Source organism: Lolium perenne, chromosome 4 (assembly GCF_019359855.2).
Source record: "Lolium perenne isolate Kyuss_39 chromosome 4, Kyuss_2.0, whole genome shotgun sequence".
Classification (NCBI taxonomy): domain Eukaryota; kingdom Viridiplantae; phylum Streptophyta; class Magnoliopsida; order Poales; family Poaceae; genus Lolium; species Lolium perenne.
Genome location: NC_067247.2, coordinates 296,979,806 through 296,998,541, shown reverse-complemented (window position 1 = coordinate 296,998,541; position 18,736 = coordinate 296,979,806). Strand labels below are relative to the sequence as shown.

The window sequence follows — 18,736 nt, the reverse complement described above, 5'->3', positions numbered from 1 at the left end:
ACACCAAAGACCAGGAAATAGAGTCCAATGAAGCTCTTGACCGCTTTGCTTGCTAGTAGGGTTCGCAGTTGGTCCGTGTTTTCCGTAGATATCAATAGGGCTTCATTAGCTAGCAATAATTGTCATATCACCTAACAAGGTTCGGGGTTAAGAAAATTGGTTGTAGATCATCGTGCCAAGCACTCGCAGATCTTTCCTTGTTAAGCTAGCTAACAAAATGAGCAACCCTTTTCGGCTCAAGCGGACGACACACATATATAATAGGAGTGAAATCCCTAGTCAATTGACAACATTTCTCATACACAACGTTGCCTCGATCTTCCATGTAGTCTGAGCTCGGGATCACCCAACTGCAACTTAGGGATAGGGCGAGGAAGATACCATCCCAAAGTAGAAGCACATGAAGCTACAAAGGAAAGAACTATCTTAGCCGAGTAAAGAAACTAAATGTTCACTAATAACCAACTAGACCAAACAAATACTTCAAACAAATCTGTTTAGATTCCACAACGGCAAGAAGAGATGGAGTGGTTGCACTGAATCTGGCGCCAGCATCCTTGGATTGTACCCCGGCCCCAGATGGGCTCGGGCGGGCCGAGATCTTCGGTGGCTGGGCATCCTGGCGGTGGAGGAGATGATGTGGCAAGGTCCCGGGACGGCGGATATGTGACCAGCCTATTGCAGCAGGGCTGCCGGAGCTTCACGTGCCCATCCAGGGCCGGCAGGGCCTGATGGGGCTTGGTGTGCTCCCGCTGCTATGTTCGACCAATGACTGCCTCTCGGCGGTGGAGTGGGTTCCTCCAGCGAGGCTATTGTTTCTTGCCTCGATTATGTCATGTGCCTTTATTGTTTAGGTTGCAAGCCATGTTGCGAAGCGCCTGATGATGGCGGCTACAAGATCGTGGTGGTGCATGTTGGTGGGTGACGAAGCTAGGTGCTGGTGCTCCGGGGTCCTAGTGGCTTTTTTGGACGGGGGCAGGAGAAATCCATGTTAGCTTGTCTAGCCCTAACATGGTGCCGCCTTCGCATGGCACCATTGCTTCCTCCTGGAGGGCGTCGTGGAAATATCCTGTCCACTGCACTCTACGTACCAGGGGAAACCCTAGGACCGGTCTAATTAGGGCAGCATCGTCGTGTGGACGGTGTTTTCCTTCTTGGAGGTGCTGCTTGGTACGGGCCGCCTCGAGGCTTGGAGCGTGGTAGGCCATAGACGGAGGACGCAACAGTTGAGAGTCATCATTGTCTCGGTGCTTCGCCTTTGCCTTAATTTCTTTTTCTTTTGGGCATTTGTGTTGTTGCTCCAGTATTTTTAAGTTTCGAACTTCGTATCGATATGGTTGCTATATTAATATATCGAAACGAAAGCTTGTTTCGAGGAGGGTATTACATTAGTGCCAAGCAATTTGATGGAAGACCTCTCCCTGAGTCTTTCCTGTTTTTGAGTTCGAGAGATGAGAATTGTTTTTAGATGGAAGAGAGATGAGAACCTTGACACCGAAGCAACGTGCAGCCCCTTTGCTTAATCACGAGGCACGCAAAAAAAAAAAAAAAAAAAAAAAAAAAAAAAAAACACAGTCCAAGGCTCCAAGCCAAAAGAGAAGACGCCGAAAACCGAAGGAAAAGCACACAGGGTTGCGTTGGTCACCCGGAAGGCCGGACGGAATCCTCATCCTGCAGTTGGGCACCCCCGATTCCTCCCATCTTCCTCTTCCTCGCTCGCACAGCCCAAAACCCAACTCCCGATCTCCCAGCTCCCCACCCAGATCTCGAAACCCTCGCCGTCGCCGCGGCCATGGCGAAGCAGTTCCCCGTGCCGCCGGTGGTCTTCAACAACTCCTCCTCCCCCACGCACCGCCGCCACCCCATCCCCGGGACGGGCGCCTCCCCACCGCCCGCCTTCGCGCCGCCCCGCCCCTCCACCTCCTCCGCCGCCAACCCGCTCCCCTTCATGTCCTTCGACATCGGCCCCGCCCCCTCCAACTCTACCCCGCCCCTCTTCGCCGGCGCGCCCATCGGCGGCTCCGGCGCCTCCTTCGAGGACGAGCCGCCGCTCCTCGAGGAGCTCGGCATCAACACGCGCCAGATCTGGCGGAAGACGCTCTCCATCCTCCACCCGCTCCGCTCCGCCGACACCTCCCTCCACGCCGACGCCGACCTCTCCGGCCCCTTCCTCTTCCTCCTCTCCTTCGGCCTCTTCCAGCTCCTCGCCGGCAAGTTCCACTTCGGGATCGTCCTCGGCTGGGTCACCGTCGCCTCGCTCTTCCTCTACTTCGTCTTCTCCATGCTCTCCGGCGGCCGCCGCGGCGACCTCGACCTCTACAGGTGCGTCAGCCTCGTCGGCTACTGCATGCTCCCCATGGTCATCTTCTCCGCGGTCTCACTCTTCCTGCCGCGGGGCGGCGGCCTCATCTTCGGGGTCGGCATGGGCTTCGTGCTCTGGTCAACCAGGGTCTGCACCAGGCTGCTAGCGGAGCTCGCATCCAGCGGCGACGAGCACAGGGGGCTCATTGCCTACGCCTGCTGGCTCGTCTACATGCTCTTCTCGCTGCTCGTCATCTTTTGATGCTGTCCATATGTTATGAAAGGTATGCTTGCACAGATTCCCTAGATCATGCTGATTATAGCTTGCTGTTATCAGTTACTACTATAGAAGTATTGATTCGTAGTAGTGAACAAGAATTTAGTGGGCACATCTGTTTCAATAGCAAACCACAGACCTATGAGTTCATGAATCCATTTTGTATGCTATGTTTTATAGTTGATAATCCCCTACATAGAGATTGGTTTTTTGGAGGGTCAGTTTTATTCTGTCTTCCTTCAAAATGCAAACAACATCCGTTCACTGATTTGTAGTGAACAAGACTTTAGTTGGCACATCTGATTCAATAGTACACCATTAGCCAACACAACTATGATCCATGAAGTTCCATTTCGTATCCTATGTTTTATAGTTGATAGTCCTACATAGAGAATGGTTTTCTAGAGGGTTAGTTTTATTCTGTCTTACTTCAAAATGCAAACGACATCCGATTGGATGATTGTTGTGGGGTTTCCCAGTTATTGTTGCCAGCCATGGTTGTTCACTTGTTCAATCTTGTAATTTACTTGGAACTTGTTCTTTACTGTCTTGCTTTCCATGAATGACTTCAGATTGCCTTACTTTACATGTGAATGAAATTACTGGACAGCCAACAACGAGGGTGCTGAAGGTGTTTCTGATGTGTGTTATGTCTTGTCAGTTGGATTCCAAACACTTAAAAACTTACTCCCTCTCGTTCAAAATAATTGCCCAAAAATGGATGTATCTATGCGCTAAAACATGTCTAGATACGTTCATTTTTGACAATTATTTTGAACCGGAGGGAGTATTATAATTGAAATACAAGGGCTAAAAAAGGGCTAAAAAAAGTAAAAGGGGGACTCGGTTTGGCTGGTTGCTGGGCGAAAATTGTAACCAGCTGTTCCTGTTTCTGCACCCCCACCACCCCTAAAGAAACCCCAAACAGCTTACTGTTAGAAACCCCAAACACCCCTAAAGAAACCCCCTTGGTATGGCAATCAATATCAAAATCATCCAAGTTTTTTGATCATGCATTAGTTTTATTACTGTTAGAAAATCAGATATGAAACACTAGATACAATCAATCAATCATACTACTGGAAAGTATTTTGCCATTTATAATTAAACCGTTGATAGGTGTGTGCTGACATGTGCCCATGTGCAGATCACCTAACCTTAAGTGGTGATAGGTGTGTACTTATGCGAGATAGGCGATAGTCAGACGCAAAACTAGAGATTTTATGCCTGGCACTCTTTGTCCAGTGCTTAGCCCAAGTAGATAATGAGATGATCGGAGAAAATGTTCACATGAGCAATGAGAGCATTTAACAAACCTATCTGAATCCCTATTTGAGTAGCTTATTTCTGTTCTTTGTGTTCTCTCTGTTCTTCTAGCGTTGTGTTCGCAATAACTAAATTGCTGCAACACATGCATTTACGAGGTTTGCTGTGTCAATGTGTACCTATTATTGAATCTGTGTCCTCCCTTGTATGCAGATCAGGCTCAAAATTCTTTTGCCCCATGGAGTGTAGAACTGCATTTGATCAGCCACTGGAGGGGTTTTGCTATGCTGTTACAGAACTATTGATGATCTAGTGTTATTGGGAAAATGTTCTGTAACGATCTTTTCTTTTTCATCCTTAGTTCATGTGGCATGGTAGGCGGCTGGTATAGATCTTGGTAAAGAAACGGAAGGCAAGATCCGGACAGTACAAATATTATAAGTAGATAGGTTTTGTTGAAGTGTTGATGGGATCTAGCAATTTTCGAAAGAGTACACTTGTCATCTGTTTGAACTCAGTTCATAGTGCTTGCTTACCATGACTAGTTGTCTAGGGCCATGGTGCCAAATTTTCTTTGTGATTTACTCGTTTCTGTTTCAGTTTGATAAGGGTATTGTCCTATCATTAGAGAATCTGGTAGTTCCTGATTCATAAATTGGAGGGGTCTGTTTTTAGCGATTCATAACAACTCGATCCTTCAGTTTATTCAGTCGACTTGTTTCTAGTTATCAACTCTGCTTGTTTGTGCATAAAGATAAAGAAAAAAAGCTTGCTGGGCATTACGTGCTTTCCTGCCTTGAAACTTGCATGGTATGATTACTATGTGCCGTCTGCATTCTCTGTGCACATACAGGCATTATGTGCTCGCCTGCCCTAAATCTTACATGTGTAACTAGTTGCTTCAGTTTCACCAGACGATTCCCCATTTCTGTGGCTTTCAACATCTTGAAAACAAGCAGTCCAGCAAATTCCTACGTGGAATGGGAACTTTGTAATGAACAGATGGCCACATTCTGGACCTCCCTTTTCAAGTCGGTCCTTTCTCAATCCATTTATCACTTGACATAGCTTATGGTCTCTCCTAGCACTTTGCATAGCTTATGGTCACTCTGCACCTCCCTTCCACATTTTATGCCACATTTTTTCTTATGCTGCAGTATTTCATCCAACTGGCCTTTCAGATTTATCATGGGTTTCCGAGACATTGAAAATTTCAATGTTCCTCTCCTAGCGTGTTAGGCATGGTGCCTCTTACGGAACTCATCTCCAACCGCGCGACCCAAACGGACGCGCTAGGCCGTCCGTTTTGGGCCGTTTGGGTGGCCAAGCGGACAGCGGTCCGCGTCCGCGTGTCCGTTTGGGTCGCGCGTTGCGCCAACGCGCGGACGCATCGCAAAAAACGTAGAAACAGGAAAACAAAAAAAATACGAATTTAAACGAAATTATATTAAACATATGCCCTATTTTGGGCATAGGGCAAATAAAACTAACAAAAGAAGCCCTATATGGGCTTTTAAATTTAAACTAAAATTTAAACTAAAATTAAAAAACCCTCTAGGGTTTGGTCGGCGGCGCGGTGGCCGCCGGTGCGCCGCCTAGCCCCTGTGGGCGTCGTCGGCGACGTCGTCGACGTCCCCGGGCGGCGAGGCACTGTTGTGGCTCGACCGCGCCGGGGACTCCGGCCACGGAGACCACAGGGCCTCCTCCCACGGCGAGTGGGGGTCCGGAGCCACCCGTGGCTGCGGCGGCGCACGGAGGCGCTGCTGCCTCTTGAAAGATCGAGATGTCGCCTAGAGGGGGGGGGGGGGGGGGGGGGGGGTGAATAGGCAATTACAAACTCTTGCGGATTTGTCTTGTATGAATGCGGAATTAAACTATCGTTTAGTTTACAAGCACAAACCCTAAATATGCTAAGCTCAACTAGGTGTAACAATAGCAACTAGAGCTAAGCAAGATAGGCACAAGATATATGTAGCACAAGTGATAGCAAGATATATGTACTTCAAGCACGATGGCTATCACAAGGAAAGAGAGCTCGGGTATAGAAGTAACCGAGGCACGCGGAGACGAGGATGTATTCCCGTGTTCCCTTGCTTTGCAACAAGGTACGTCACGTTTGGAGGAGTGGAGGTCCCACGAAGGATTCCCCGCGCCACGAAGGCTCACCCTATTCTCCGAACCACACCCACGAAGGATAATGGCCCTTTCCTTATGGTTAGCTTTTCCTCCGCTCCGGAGATGGCAAGCTCCACAACCACTTCACAAGCTCCACGAAGGAGAAGCCCGGGCCTCTTCACAATCTTCTTGAAGAGATCACCGGAGCACCAACCACCAAGCCAACTAGGAGGTCTCCCTCCAAGAGTAACAAGCTCACGGTCTCTCACTCGAACAAATCGTGGTGGAGAGCTCAACACTATGCAATGATGCAAAGCAAGAACACTAGAGGTGTTCAAATCCTTCACTCTCAAATCCCACCCAAACAACAAATGCTAGGATGAGATTGGAGAGGAAGAACAATGGGGAAAGTCAACAAAAGACTCCAAGATCTAGATCCCAAGAGTTCCCCTCACTTAGAGAAGAAATTGATTGGTGGAAGTGTAGATCTAGATCTCCTCTCTTAGATCCCTCAAGAATTAGCAAGAACTATGGGAGGAATCAAAGGGGAGAGCAAGTTCTTCCAAGAGCAACAATGGAGGTGAAGAAAGGGGAAGAACTACGCAGCCCAAGGTGGAAGAAGGGCTATTTATAGCCCAAGAGCAAATATAACCGTTGGGGAAAAGTTGGGCTGAGTCAGCCGTCGAGGAGGCCGGTCAACCGGGCCTGGGACCGGGCCATCCGGTTCAGGGCCCGATCGGGCCACGAACCAGACCATCCGGTCCACAGCCCGGTCGACCGGGCTAGTGCCCGGCCCCAGCTGAACAGCTGACTCGATCGTGCCCGGATGGCACCGGGCCAGGGGCCGGTTTGAACCGGGCCATCCGGTCAGACGGCCGGTCACGCTGGGCTAGAAACCGGGCCAGCAGGAAATCATGTTATACAAAAACTGTGATAACTTTTGTGTCCGGACCCCGATTGACATGAAACCAATTTTGTTGGAAAGATAACGACGAATAGAACCCCAACAAAAACTGGAAATATGGAGACTCCTCACAGAACATTTTAGATGATTTTAGAGAGGGAGTCTCCCACCGTCAAGAAACGGTAAAGACGTCCAAACTCGAAAACGCAATAGAAGATGCATGCGGATTCCGTTTTCGATGAACTTGGGCTTGTTGTAAAGCTAGCAACAAGCTCAAGAACCTCACACAGAGAAACACCAAGAAGCAATAGGGATATGCAAAGTATGCAAAGGATTGAGCTCTCTAAGACGATGCGATCAAGTTACCCAACCGAAAGCCCCTCTTGATAGTGCGGCTATTTATCCTATAATCCGGTCTCCCAACAACCACCTTGAGACCGGTAAAAGGAAAACCTAGCAAGGCCATACCTTTGCCTTGCGCATCCCGCTTGATCTTGATGATAGCTCTTCAAGCTCCACTCAAGCCGGAATGCCTCACTTGATCATCGTCGCTTCGTGAAGACTCACAAATGCTCCCCCATACACCATGATGGGAAAGCTCTATTGATGCACATCTTCACATGTCCATTATCACCAAATGGACGGCAAGCTTCAAGCATGTGATCCACTTGAGATGCTCATCTTGAACTTGCCCGACTTAACCTTGTACCTTCTCATACTCTCATAAGATAGAGCATGGCTAATATTGAGTTCCACATAAGAACTCCATCTTCATTTCTTCTTCTTGATCATATCACATATGTATCTTCAAACCGATGATCTTGATGCCAATACACAATGTATACCTTTATCTTCATGGCATCCATACTTGAATCCAACACATGGAGAGCAAGTAGATCCTATGGAATATTCCTTCATATAAACTCAATGAAAACATTAGTCATAGGGGTTGTCATTAATTACCAAAACCACACATAGGGGCAATGTACCCTTACACCTCTCCAGCCAGCGGCGGCGCCTGGCCTCCTGGCGCCACCGCTGGTCGGCGCGGCGCCTGTCCTCCTGGCGGCGCTGCTCGTCTTCGCGGCTCCGCGCCGCCTCCTCCTCCTCCTCCCGTCGCGCCTGGAGGGCCTGGGCGTAGAGCTCCCAGCCCTCCGCCTCCTCCACCTCCCGCCGCGCCGCCTCCTCCATTTCGGAGGTGCGAATGGCCGCATGGAGGTGCGGCCATTTCGCCTCCTCCTCCGCCGCCGAGATGATCAGGGCGGCGCGGAGGTCCGGGTCCTCCTCCGAGGACTCCGGCTTGGGCTCGATGAGGAGAGGCGGCGGTTGCGGCAATGCCGCACCGCCGCGGGCGGCCTCTCCGATGTGGAGGCCGCCGCGGTTCCTTCCGGCCCGCAGCACCGGCGGCGGACGCCGACTGCTGCTGGCCTCGTCGTCATTGGCTCCGGGAGCGAACCGTCGCTTCGGAGCCATGGCGGCGGTTTTGCTCGGGGAGTGGAGTGGGGACTGAAGTGGAGGGCCAGATCCCCTCCAGTCCCCATTTAATAGTCTCCCTGGTCACCGACAGGTGGGCCCAAGGGAGACGAGGCGACCAGCGCGCGGACGCGAGCGGATGGCGCGTGCCATCCGCGGCCACGCAAACCTAGCCCAGATTTGGGCCGGGTTTGCGTCGTTCCGGACGCCGCGGCCGTCCGCTTTTGCGGTGCGTCCCCGCGCTGGGCCGCGTTTTTGTCCGGCTCGACCCAAACGGACGCGCGGGCGCGGTTTGGGTCGCGCGGTTGGAGATGCCCTAAGCGCAAGAATACTCAAGGCTGTTTATCATCCTTTGACAAGTCTCCTCGAAGCTTTGGTTGGCGCTCACCCCTCGCAAATGTGGCGCTCTCTACTCGACGGACGTGACACCATGAGACAAGGGCTCATTAGGCGGATTGGTAAGGGAGAGAACCAATGCAGGGAATGACTATTGGATTCCTTGTGATCACATCATTCGGGCACTGTTGGATTCCTCGTGATCACATCATTCGGCCGCTGACATGCAAAAAAAGTGGATCCCGATGTTGAGTGATTTAATCTTCACTAACTCTATGGCATGGAATCTTACAGCTCTAAAGGAATAGTTCTTGCCCATGGACATTGAACACATGCAAAGTCCCTTTGAGCACTAGGAGATATCAGGACACTTGGGCATGACACTACAAGGGCTCGGGTATCCTCTGTGTAGATCAATCTACTGACTACTTGTTACCACAAAGAAAAGATATGAAGACTTTCTAGAGGAGAGGGCTTGTTACCACAAAGAAAAGACATGAAGACTTGCTAGAGGAGAGGCCACTTGGATCAAATAAGGGAGCAGAAGAAAAATTGTGGCATAAAATGTGGAAGGTGCAAGTGCCCTCTAAGATGAAATTGTTTCTATGGCGGCTTGCTCAACAATCTCTACCAACTGGTGATGTTCGTCATCACCGTAATATGGCAGACTCAAGCTCTTGCTCAATTTGTGGGGCAGCAGACTCATGGAGGCATTCTTTGATTGATTGCACACTGTCAAAATGTGTCTTGGCTCTAGTAAACAAAGAGATTACTCAGCATATGTGTATGACTGAGGAACCGTCGGCGAAGCAATGGATCTTCTCCATGATCGAGACTCTTGACCATGCATCGTTTGTTGAAATGGTGGTAGCCTTCTATGCTACTGTCAACACCCGGATTTTTAAGTCCGAATGCCTATTATGGCATACATCGCAATCCCAGGAATATTGTTGTTGCGAGGCATAATAGTTAAATATCACAGTCATTATTCATTACAAACCATATTGTCTTACAATTGGAATCACATCATCCATATTACACGAATAGTTGATCTATTCTCTCGACCTGCGGAAGTGTTAGCAAGTCAATCTAAGGAAAAGCTGCCACAAGCAAGATCCGCAAAAGGAATCAGGCCTATTTCTCACTTTCCACACCTTGAGAAGGTGCATGTACGACCCTATCACCTTCCTGGGTAAGGCAAAACAAGAGATGAAATGCACTTGAGTTATTCCCCCCCCTTTTCCACTGGTACGAGGAGGCTGTTCTGATTATAGTTTAGGTTCTTCCAGCTGTAGCACTAGTAAAGACGGAGCAAGCCTCATAGGTGATACACCTGTTACTCTTTACTTTTCTACTCCATCATCCTACTCTTGCTGCGGAATCCCGACCTCTAGTCGAGGCGAATTAAGGTGGCTATTACTATTTAGGAAAGGGAAGCATAAGAGAATGCTGGTACCGTTCTTGTCCAAAAACCTTAAGTTAGGGAACAAACACAAGTTCATAGCGGAAGCGTAAGATACAAGGACTCTCTAGTCCACATGCCAACGCTTGACGTCGGAAGACTCCTAGTTGTCGTAGGCGTCCTGCTGGTCATCTCCTTGTTCATCTTCATACTCTGGCCATTTGAATAGCCAGGGACAAAGCCGTGAGTACTTCAAGTACTCGCAAACTAATACTAATGTAAGTGCTAGACATTTCTAGTAAGGTTTGCTAAGCTCTAGTTTATTTGCATAAAGCCAATTTTAGTTCACAAATATTTGAGAAAAGCTTATTCATGTGCTAACTAACTCAAGTGGGAACATTAGTGTCATTCCCACCATTCAAGTGGTGATTTCAATTCAATTCCCACAAGTCATTTCACCAACTCATTTCAACATCATTTTCAAGAAGTTGACATCGGAAACTGTATGGCCTTTCCAACCGTTCGTAACCGTGGACGCGGCTATTCGAATAGATTGACACTCTGCAGAGGTTGCACACTTGTGCCACAACATTTGATTTCATCCGTCGGGATTACCCCGAATCATCGTAACACAGTACGCGGATCATCAACCATAACCTTTCACTTATAAATCCTAGTATGAGCACCTCTCCCCATGAGCTTGGCCTCCCAGTGAAGACCAACTGTCAACCTGGGAACTGCACAGGGCTTGGCCGTACAATTCACCTCAATTCATATCATTTCTCAACAACGGAGGCAGCCTCAAGCATAACCCCTATGACGTGTGTTCAGAGGGAACCCATACTAAGATGCATAAACTTCCAGTTAAGCCCTACCCATAATCAGGTATTGTGGGGGTACTCAATATTGGAAAGGTATCGCATTCAAACCAATATCATGTTTATCAAAAATCACCATCTTCTCTTTGTCATATCCACCTTCAAAAATCATTCAATGGAATGCTTCATCATTTCAAGGTTTCAAAATTCAATTCAAGTCACATTGTTCCCATCTAGAGTAGTCAAGTTTTATTCATTAGCACTAGCTCTAAATCATGAGGGGTGCTATCCTGCTTTGCTTGATTGAGACTAACTTTACTACTCTAGTAAACTTCTTACTTTGACCAAAGTTAACTATAAAAGTAACTTCTTGAGAAAACAAGTAAAAACTTGTAAGGTATAAACTTGGGATAGGCTTATGTAAGAAAAGATAAGATTCATGGTGCCTTGCCCCAAAGGGCTTTGCACTTTGCAAGAATATTAGCTTGCCTTGGTAGTTCTCAAAATTCTGCTCCTCCTCCTCTTGGTAGCAACCTTCTTCCTCCGGGTATTCTCCGGTGCTAGCATCTAAATTTAAATACGAGTATAATCACTCAACTAATTCAATGGCTATTCCATACATCACATATAATCACACAAACTATGCTAAGCACACAATTAATCTAATTAGGGTGCATTGGTTGTGTTGTGCTTGGGGAGAAATAATTTCCTCTTATTTAATATGTAAATGATAGTTTCCATAGGGTTCTTGAGAAATAATTTCCTCTCATTGAAATCTTCTTAAGATTTAATTTCTCAAATAATCATACATGAATTTATATTGACCTAAGTCAACATTCATTATCATCACTTGAGAAAATGATTTAAATGAGGTAGACCACCTCATATCATTTAATAATTCTACAAATGATTTAAATCTCCAAGTATTTCATATAAGAGTGTTTGACCAGGGGTTCAAAAATCACATGAATTCATTTGGGACAAGATTTAAATGAAGTAAAATACTTCATATGATTTGCATAATAGTTTTGGACAATATCACTTGAGTAAACTAGCCCTATTGTCCATTAATTAAACTAGGGTATGATTATACAAAGTGACCGCACCATTTTCTTGCAGAAACAATTAGTGTAAGTCAAATGCGAGCTATTGGAGTTGGAATTAACTTAATATCTATTTTGGTTGATTTTTAATAATTATTTGAATATGGAAAAGTCCCTGCCTTCTTCTTTTTATCAGATTAATTCTACAACTAATTTTGAGATGGGACCAGTGGCATATTGTCGATCTTTTTCATAGCTTTCCAACAATATAAAATTTGTTAAATTTGGCCAAGCCAAACTGTTTCTATGGATTTTCAAAGTTGGGTGCAGTATTGAATTTAAAAGGATTTGAATTAAACCTAATTTGAATTAAAGGGCCGGCGGGAAAGCTAGGTGGGCCGAAACGGTTTGAAACAGAGGAAAACGGCCCAGCAACGCATCCAGTGCGCTTGGGCCTGCTGACAGGGTGGGTCCCGCATGTCAGCGGCTATTAAAACCCGAATCGGTATGTTTTAAAGTGGAGCGTTGGATTAGATCCTGATCTAACGGCTCAGGGTCATCTTCTTCTCCGGCGAGATGCCGAAGGTCTGGCGGCGAGCCTAGGGGGTCGGAGAGCTCACCGTGGCTCCAGCAAGGGTGGGCAGTGTGCTCGAGGTAGATGTGGACGACGGCGAAGCGGCTGGTAGCAGTGGCGGAGCTCGAGGTGGCCTGGATCAACGGCGATTGCTCCAGGGCTTCCGCGGCTCCGAGCTTGCGATTGGCCTTGCTCCGGCGACGATCGAGGTGGCTAACGGTGCGAGGCGAAGTGGTGAAGGGTGGGGAGTGAGATGGTGTGCTCCGTTATTTCCAGGGAACGCTCTATTTATAGAATCGAGTGAGGGTTGCGGGGCAGGGTGGTGGTCGACATGGGCGCGGCGATTCCGGCGAGCGGTCGAGCTAGGTGAGGGTGCGGTAGTGCTCTACACGTCCAGGCGAAGCTAATGGCGGTGACGGCGCGGTCGGGCGGCGTCTGTGGCGCTCGCATTGCTTCCATGTCGAGCGGCGGCGTTCACGGGATTTTCTTCTCCTTCTCCGGCGGTCCAGGGTCTGGTCGCGAGCATGTCTGGCGGCATCGTGGTGGCACGGTGATGCTCAACGGCTAGCAAGCGGGGCCAGGGCGAGCGCGAGCGAGTGGGACGGCGCGTGTCCAGTGCGTGTCCACGCGCGACGCGAGCGGCATCCAGGGGCGACCGTGGCACGTGATCTCCGGCGAGGCTACGTCGTCTACGGCGAGCTGGTCGGTGCTAGGAGAGGTAGGTGAGCACAGTGGCTTCGTTTGACACCAGGGCCAGGGCGGTGAGTGAAGGAGGAGAGGGGGAGGTTGTCGGGGTGGCGACATGGCCGGCATGGCCATGCCCTACCTTGCTTCTCCTCTATCCTAGGGTTACTATGCCTCATTAAGGATGAGAAGGGACCAGGGGACCATTTAGTGTAGGTTGGGGTAGATTAGGATGGTGGTAGATCACTATTTCAAATAGTGTCAAATAGTTCCATAGTTGAAATTTGTGAATTTTGCCTAAATTTGATTGAATTCAAATGGTTGCAAGTTTTGAATTGTGTGTGTTTGGTTGAGTTCTAAATGACCAGAGATGATGAGAGGTGGTGGTGGAATTGTTAGAATCAAAGAATTGCAAAATTTGATAAGTGGGAGATTGTTCCACTTAATAAAATGTTGCAACTTTGGATGAGCATAGCTTTTGATCTAGAAAGAATTTCGCATGGTGATCTTTACAAAAAGTGTTTACCTTGATGTTGTCTTGGATGAGGTGCAAAGAGTTAGCAAGGTTTAGTTTGAAAATTTTGAATTGTAGGGGCTCAAAGTAGTGATCAGACTATAATTGGCAGATTTGACCATTATCATATGCGAGCCAATTTTGTATTTGAAATTCATTTTATTTGTGATTCTTTGATTCCAAAAGTTGTAATAAGTGTTTAGTAACATTGTTCAACTAATGGTGAAGACCAAATTGGTCTAGGGTCAAAATTTATAAAAATGGCATAGAGCCATATGTGAGGGTTTTAGGGTTTTTCTTTTATTTTATTTTCTTCCTCTTTTTGATTTATTTGGTTGGTGATCTTCATATGATCACATTAGGGTTTTAGAGTATGGCATATACACATATTAACAATCATCATGGCATATCACTCAAATGCACAAGTCCTATGCAGGGCACTATATGCAATTTAAAAAGTTTTTGCTGGTTTGAAATTTTGCTCTCTATAATTCTTCTAACTTTCTTTTTATTGAAATGTTACAAACCCTTACCCCTTACAAAAGATCTCGTCCCGAGATCTAAAAGAAAGTTAGGTACTAAAGAGATCTGGGTACTCCTTCTTCATGAAGTCTTCGCGTTCCCAGGTGGCTTCGTCTTCAGTATGATTGCTCCATTGTATCTTCAGAAACTTGATGCTTCGGGTGCGGGTGGTTCGGTAAGCTTCCTCCAGGATGCGAATCGGCACTTCGCGGTAGGTCAGGTCCTTGTTGATATCCACCGATCGGTGATCGATGTTCTTGAACACTTCGGTCTTCTCAGGGACTTCAAGGCACTTCCGGAGGAGTGAGATGTGAAACACGTCGTGCACAGCCGACATTTCTTCGGGCAACTCTAGTTGATAAGATACTTCGCCTTGACGACTGAGGACTTTGAAGGGTCCGACATATCGGGGTGCGAGCTTTCCTTTCAGTTGAAATCTCTGCATTCCTTTCAAGGGGGATACCTTGAGATAGACGAAGTCTCCGATCTCGAAGGTCATCTCCCGACGTCTCTTGTCAGCGTAGCTCTTCTGTCTTGATTGCGCTGTCTTGAGGTACTCGCGAATCTTGTGCACTTTCTCTTCGGCTTCACGAAGAACATCTGGGCCGAAAACTTGGCTTTCTCCAACTTCTGACCAGTTCAGGGGGGGTACGGCATTTCCTTCCGTACAAGGCTTCAAAGGGGGCCATCTGCAGGCTAGCTTGATAGTTGTTGTTGTAAGAGAATTCTGCGTAAGGTAAGCAGTCTTCCCACTTGGATCCATACTCCAGTACACATGCTCTCAGCATGTCCTCCAATATCTGGTTGACTCTCTCAGTCTGTCCGTCGATCTGAGGGTGATAGGCGGTGCTGAAATTCATACGGGTTCCTAGTCCTTCATGCACCTTCTGCCAAAATCTTGAGGTAAACTGTGATCCTCTATCTGACACTATCGACTTCGGAGTTCCGTGCAGGGCGACTATTCTGGAGATGTACAGTTCAGCTAACTTTGGGCCTTGGTATGTGGTCTTGACGGCGATGAAATGGGCTACCTTGGTCAGTCTATCGACAACTACCCATATTGAATCATTGCCTTTGCTGGATTTGGGCAGTCCGGTGATAAAGTCCATTCCTACGGGGTCCCACTTCCATTCTGGAATCTGCAGTGGTTGTAGCAGTCCGGCGGGTCGTTGATGTTCTGCCTTGACTCTCTGACAGATGTCACACTTGGCGATGTAGCTGCCTATTTCTCTCTTCATTCCATGCCACCAGAATTGCTCCTTCAGGTCTTGATACATCTTGGTACCTCCGGGATGGATTGAGTAAATGGTGTCATGGGCTTCTTGCAGGATGACTTGCTTCAAGTCTGAGTCCGATGGTACGCAGAGGCGTTCTTTGTACCAAAGAACTCCGGCTTCATCTACGGTGAATCCAGGGGCCTTTCCTGCGGCTATCTGTTTCTTGATTCCGTCAATGCTAGCGTTGTCCTTCTGGGCTTCCTTGATTTGGCTAACCAAGGTGGGTTGCAGTTCTATGCTGGCTAGGAATCCTTCACTAACAAGTTCAAGTTTGAACTGTTCAAACTCTTGGTACAGGCTGGGCTGCTCGGTTGCGATCATGGAGTTCAACTGACACGGCAGTCGACTCAAAGCATCCGCTACCATGTTGGCCTTCCCGGGGTGGTAGTGAATCTCCATGTCGTAATCCTTGATCAATTCGATCCATCGGCGTTGTCTCATGTTCAGCTCCTTCTGGGTGAAGATATATTTCAGGCTCTTGTGGTCGGAGTAGATCTCGCATCGATTACCCATGAGGTAATGACGCCAAACTTTCAAGGCTAGGACCACGGCTGCAAGCTCGAGGTCATGGGTTGGGTAGTTCTTTTCATGTTGCTTCAGTTGTCTTGAAAGGTAGGATACAACTTTGCCTTCTTGCATAAGCACACATCCAAGACCAGTCTTGGAGGCGTCGCAATATACGTCAAAGGGCTTAGTGATGTCTGGCATGATCAGGATTGGGGCTGTGGTCAGTCTACTCTTGAGCTGTTGAAAGCTCTCTTCACATTTGTCGGTCCACTCAAACTTCTTGTCCTTTTTCAATAGTTGGGTCATTGGTCGAGCGATGCTCGAAAAGCCTTCTACAAATCTGCGGTAATATTCGGCTAATCCAAGAAAAGCGCGGACCTCGGTTTGGGTGGTTGGGGCTTGCCATTCCATAACGGTTTTGATCTTGGCGGGATCTACGGCAATTCCTCCTGCAGACAAGATATGTCCCAGGAATCCTACTTCCTCCAACCAAAACTCACACTTGCTGAACTTGGCATACAACTTGTGGTGTCTAAGGGTTTCTAGGACAGTCTCCAAATGCTGTTCATGTTCCTCTTCGGACTTAGAGTATACAAGGATGTCATCGATGAAGACAACGACAAACTTGTCCAAAAAGTTCATGAACATCTTATTCATGAGATTCATGAAATAAGCGGGGGCATTGGTCAGTCCAAACGACATGACGTTGTACTCATACAACCCATATCTGGTGGTAAAGGCAGTTTTTGGGATGTCGGTGGCTCGGATCTTCAGCTGATGATATCCAGTTCTAAGGTCGATCTTGGAGAAAACTTTGGCTCCGGTTAGTTGATCAAACAAGTCTTCTATCTTGGGTAGGGGGTATTTGTTTTTGATGGTTGAATCTTTAAGCTTACGATAGTCAGTACATAAACGATTTGCACCATCCTTCTTGTCCACAAACAAAATGGGGGATCTCCAGGGGGATGCACTAGGTCGAATCAGACATTTGGCTAACATATCATCTATCTGTTTCTTCAGCTCCACAAGCTCCGTTGCGTTCATGCTGTAGGCTCTCTGGGCTATGGGTCCAGTTCCGGGGATTAACTCGATGATAAACTCGATATCCCTATCCGGGGGCATACCGGGTAGATCATCCGGAAACACATCAGGGTAGCGACAAACGACCCTGATTTGATCCAGAGTTGGCTTGGATACACTTTGGTTGCAGGTAAATTTTCTGGGTAGTCTTTCAGAGACATGTTCTACTAGGATACCTGTGCTGCTAGTCATGGTGATGGCTTTCTTGGCACAGTCTATCAATCCATGGTGTTTTTGACATCCAGTCCATTCCTAGTACGACTTCCAAACCTTTGGTTCCCAGAATGATTAGATTGGCATATAAATCTACATCATGGATTTTGATGGGTACATTTTTGCAAAATTTTCTGGCTTTGGTGGTTGATCCGGGGATTTGAACTATCATAACATGCTTCAAACTGAGGGGTTGAATTTTACTTGTTGATGCAAAGTCTTCAGTGACAAAAGAATGAGATGCTCCGGAATCAAACAACACTCTGGCAGGGATGTGATTGACAGAAAACATACCCAGTACAACATCTGGTGCTTCCTGGGCTTCTTCGGCGTTCATGTGGTAGAGACGGCTGTTGCGGTTATTGGGGTTGTTGGGGGCGAACTTCTTGCCGGTGGAGACACGGCGTTGCTGCTGAGCAGGTGCAGCGGTGTTGCCTGCAAGCTTGGCGAGTCGCTTGGGACACTCGTTGGAGTAGTGCCCCACTACACCACACTCATAACAAGTGATGGTGGCCTTGTCCTTGGTTGCAACGGGGATGGCGTTGCTTCCGGTTCTGGGAGCGGTGTTGGTGTTGGTGTTGTTGTTGTTGGGGGCTTTGGGCGGAGCGCGGTTGTAGTTGTTGTTGCTGTTGTAGTAGTTGTTGTTGTAGCCTCCTGGCTTGGAGTTTCCTCCACTCCGGTTCTGATAACCGGGGCGCGAGTTCTGCATCGGGGGCTTGTTGTGGTTTCTCGGAGTGAATCCTCCGCTTGAGCTGGGGCGATAATTCTGGGCATTGCTAGACCCACTCTGGTTCATCATGCGGCGCTTGCGGTTCTCATTGGCTTGGTTCAGCTGGCCCTCCATCTGGATGGCGGAGTCGACAAGAGCTTCAAGGTCGGCGAAGGGGATGTTGACTAGGACAGTCTGCATCTCATCATGCAGTCCGTTCAGGAATGTCTCCTTCCTCTTCTCAACGGTGTCGTTCTCGTCGGGGGCGTACCTTGACAATGTAAGAAACTTGTCGCGGTATTCCACCACCGTCATGCGACCTTGCTTCAGTTCATGGAACTCATCCCTCATCTTTTTGATAAGACCCGGGGGTACATGGTACTTGCTGAACTTTAGCTTGAAATCCTCCCAAGTCATGAACTGACCCCCGTTCATGGCACGGGTGCTTGTCCACCAAGCGCGGGCTGGTCCAGCGAGATAGTGGGTTGCAAACAAGACCTTCTCGTTGGCTTCCACTCCGGCTACTTCCAAGTTGTTCTCCATAGTCTGGAGCCAGTCGTCGACGTCGAGGGGTTCTTCCGTCTTGCTAAACACCGGAGGGTTGGTGTTCAGAAAGTTTTTGAGCTTGGATCCGGGGTGGTCATGATTCCCAGGGCCTTGATTGGCAAGGTTCTGCAAGGCTGCGATGTTGGCTTGGCGTTCAGCTCTTTCTGTCTCCCTG

General features: G+C 48.0%; 1 protein-coding gene across 1 annotated transcript; it reads left to right on the top strand.

Annotated features, from left to right (window-relative positions):
* The first annotated feature begins 1,626 nt into the window (after nucleotides 1–1,626).
* LOC127295850 (uncharacterized) lies at nucleotides 1,627–4,361 on the top strand. Its single transcript, XM_051325848.2, has 2 exons — nucleotides 1,627–2,585; nucleotides 4,058–4,361. The coding sequence occupies exon 1, from the start codon at nucleotides 1,793–1,795 to the stop codon at nucleotides 2,561–2,563; it is 771 nt and encodes a 256-aa protein (XP_051181808.1). The 5' UTR covers nucleotides 1,627–1,792; the 3' UTR covers nucleotides 2,564–2,585; nucleotides 4,058–4,361.
* The last annotated feature ends 14,375 nt before the right edge of the window (nucleotides 4,362–18,736 follow it).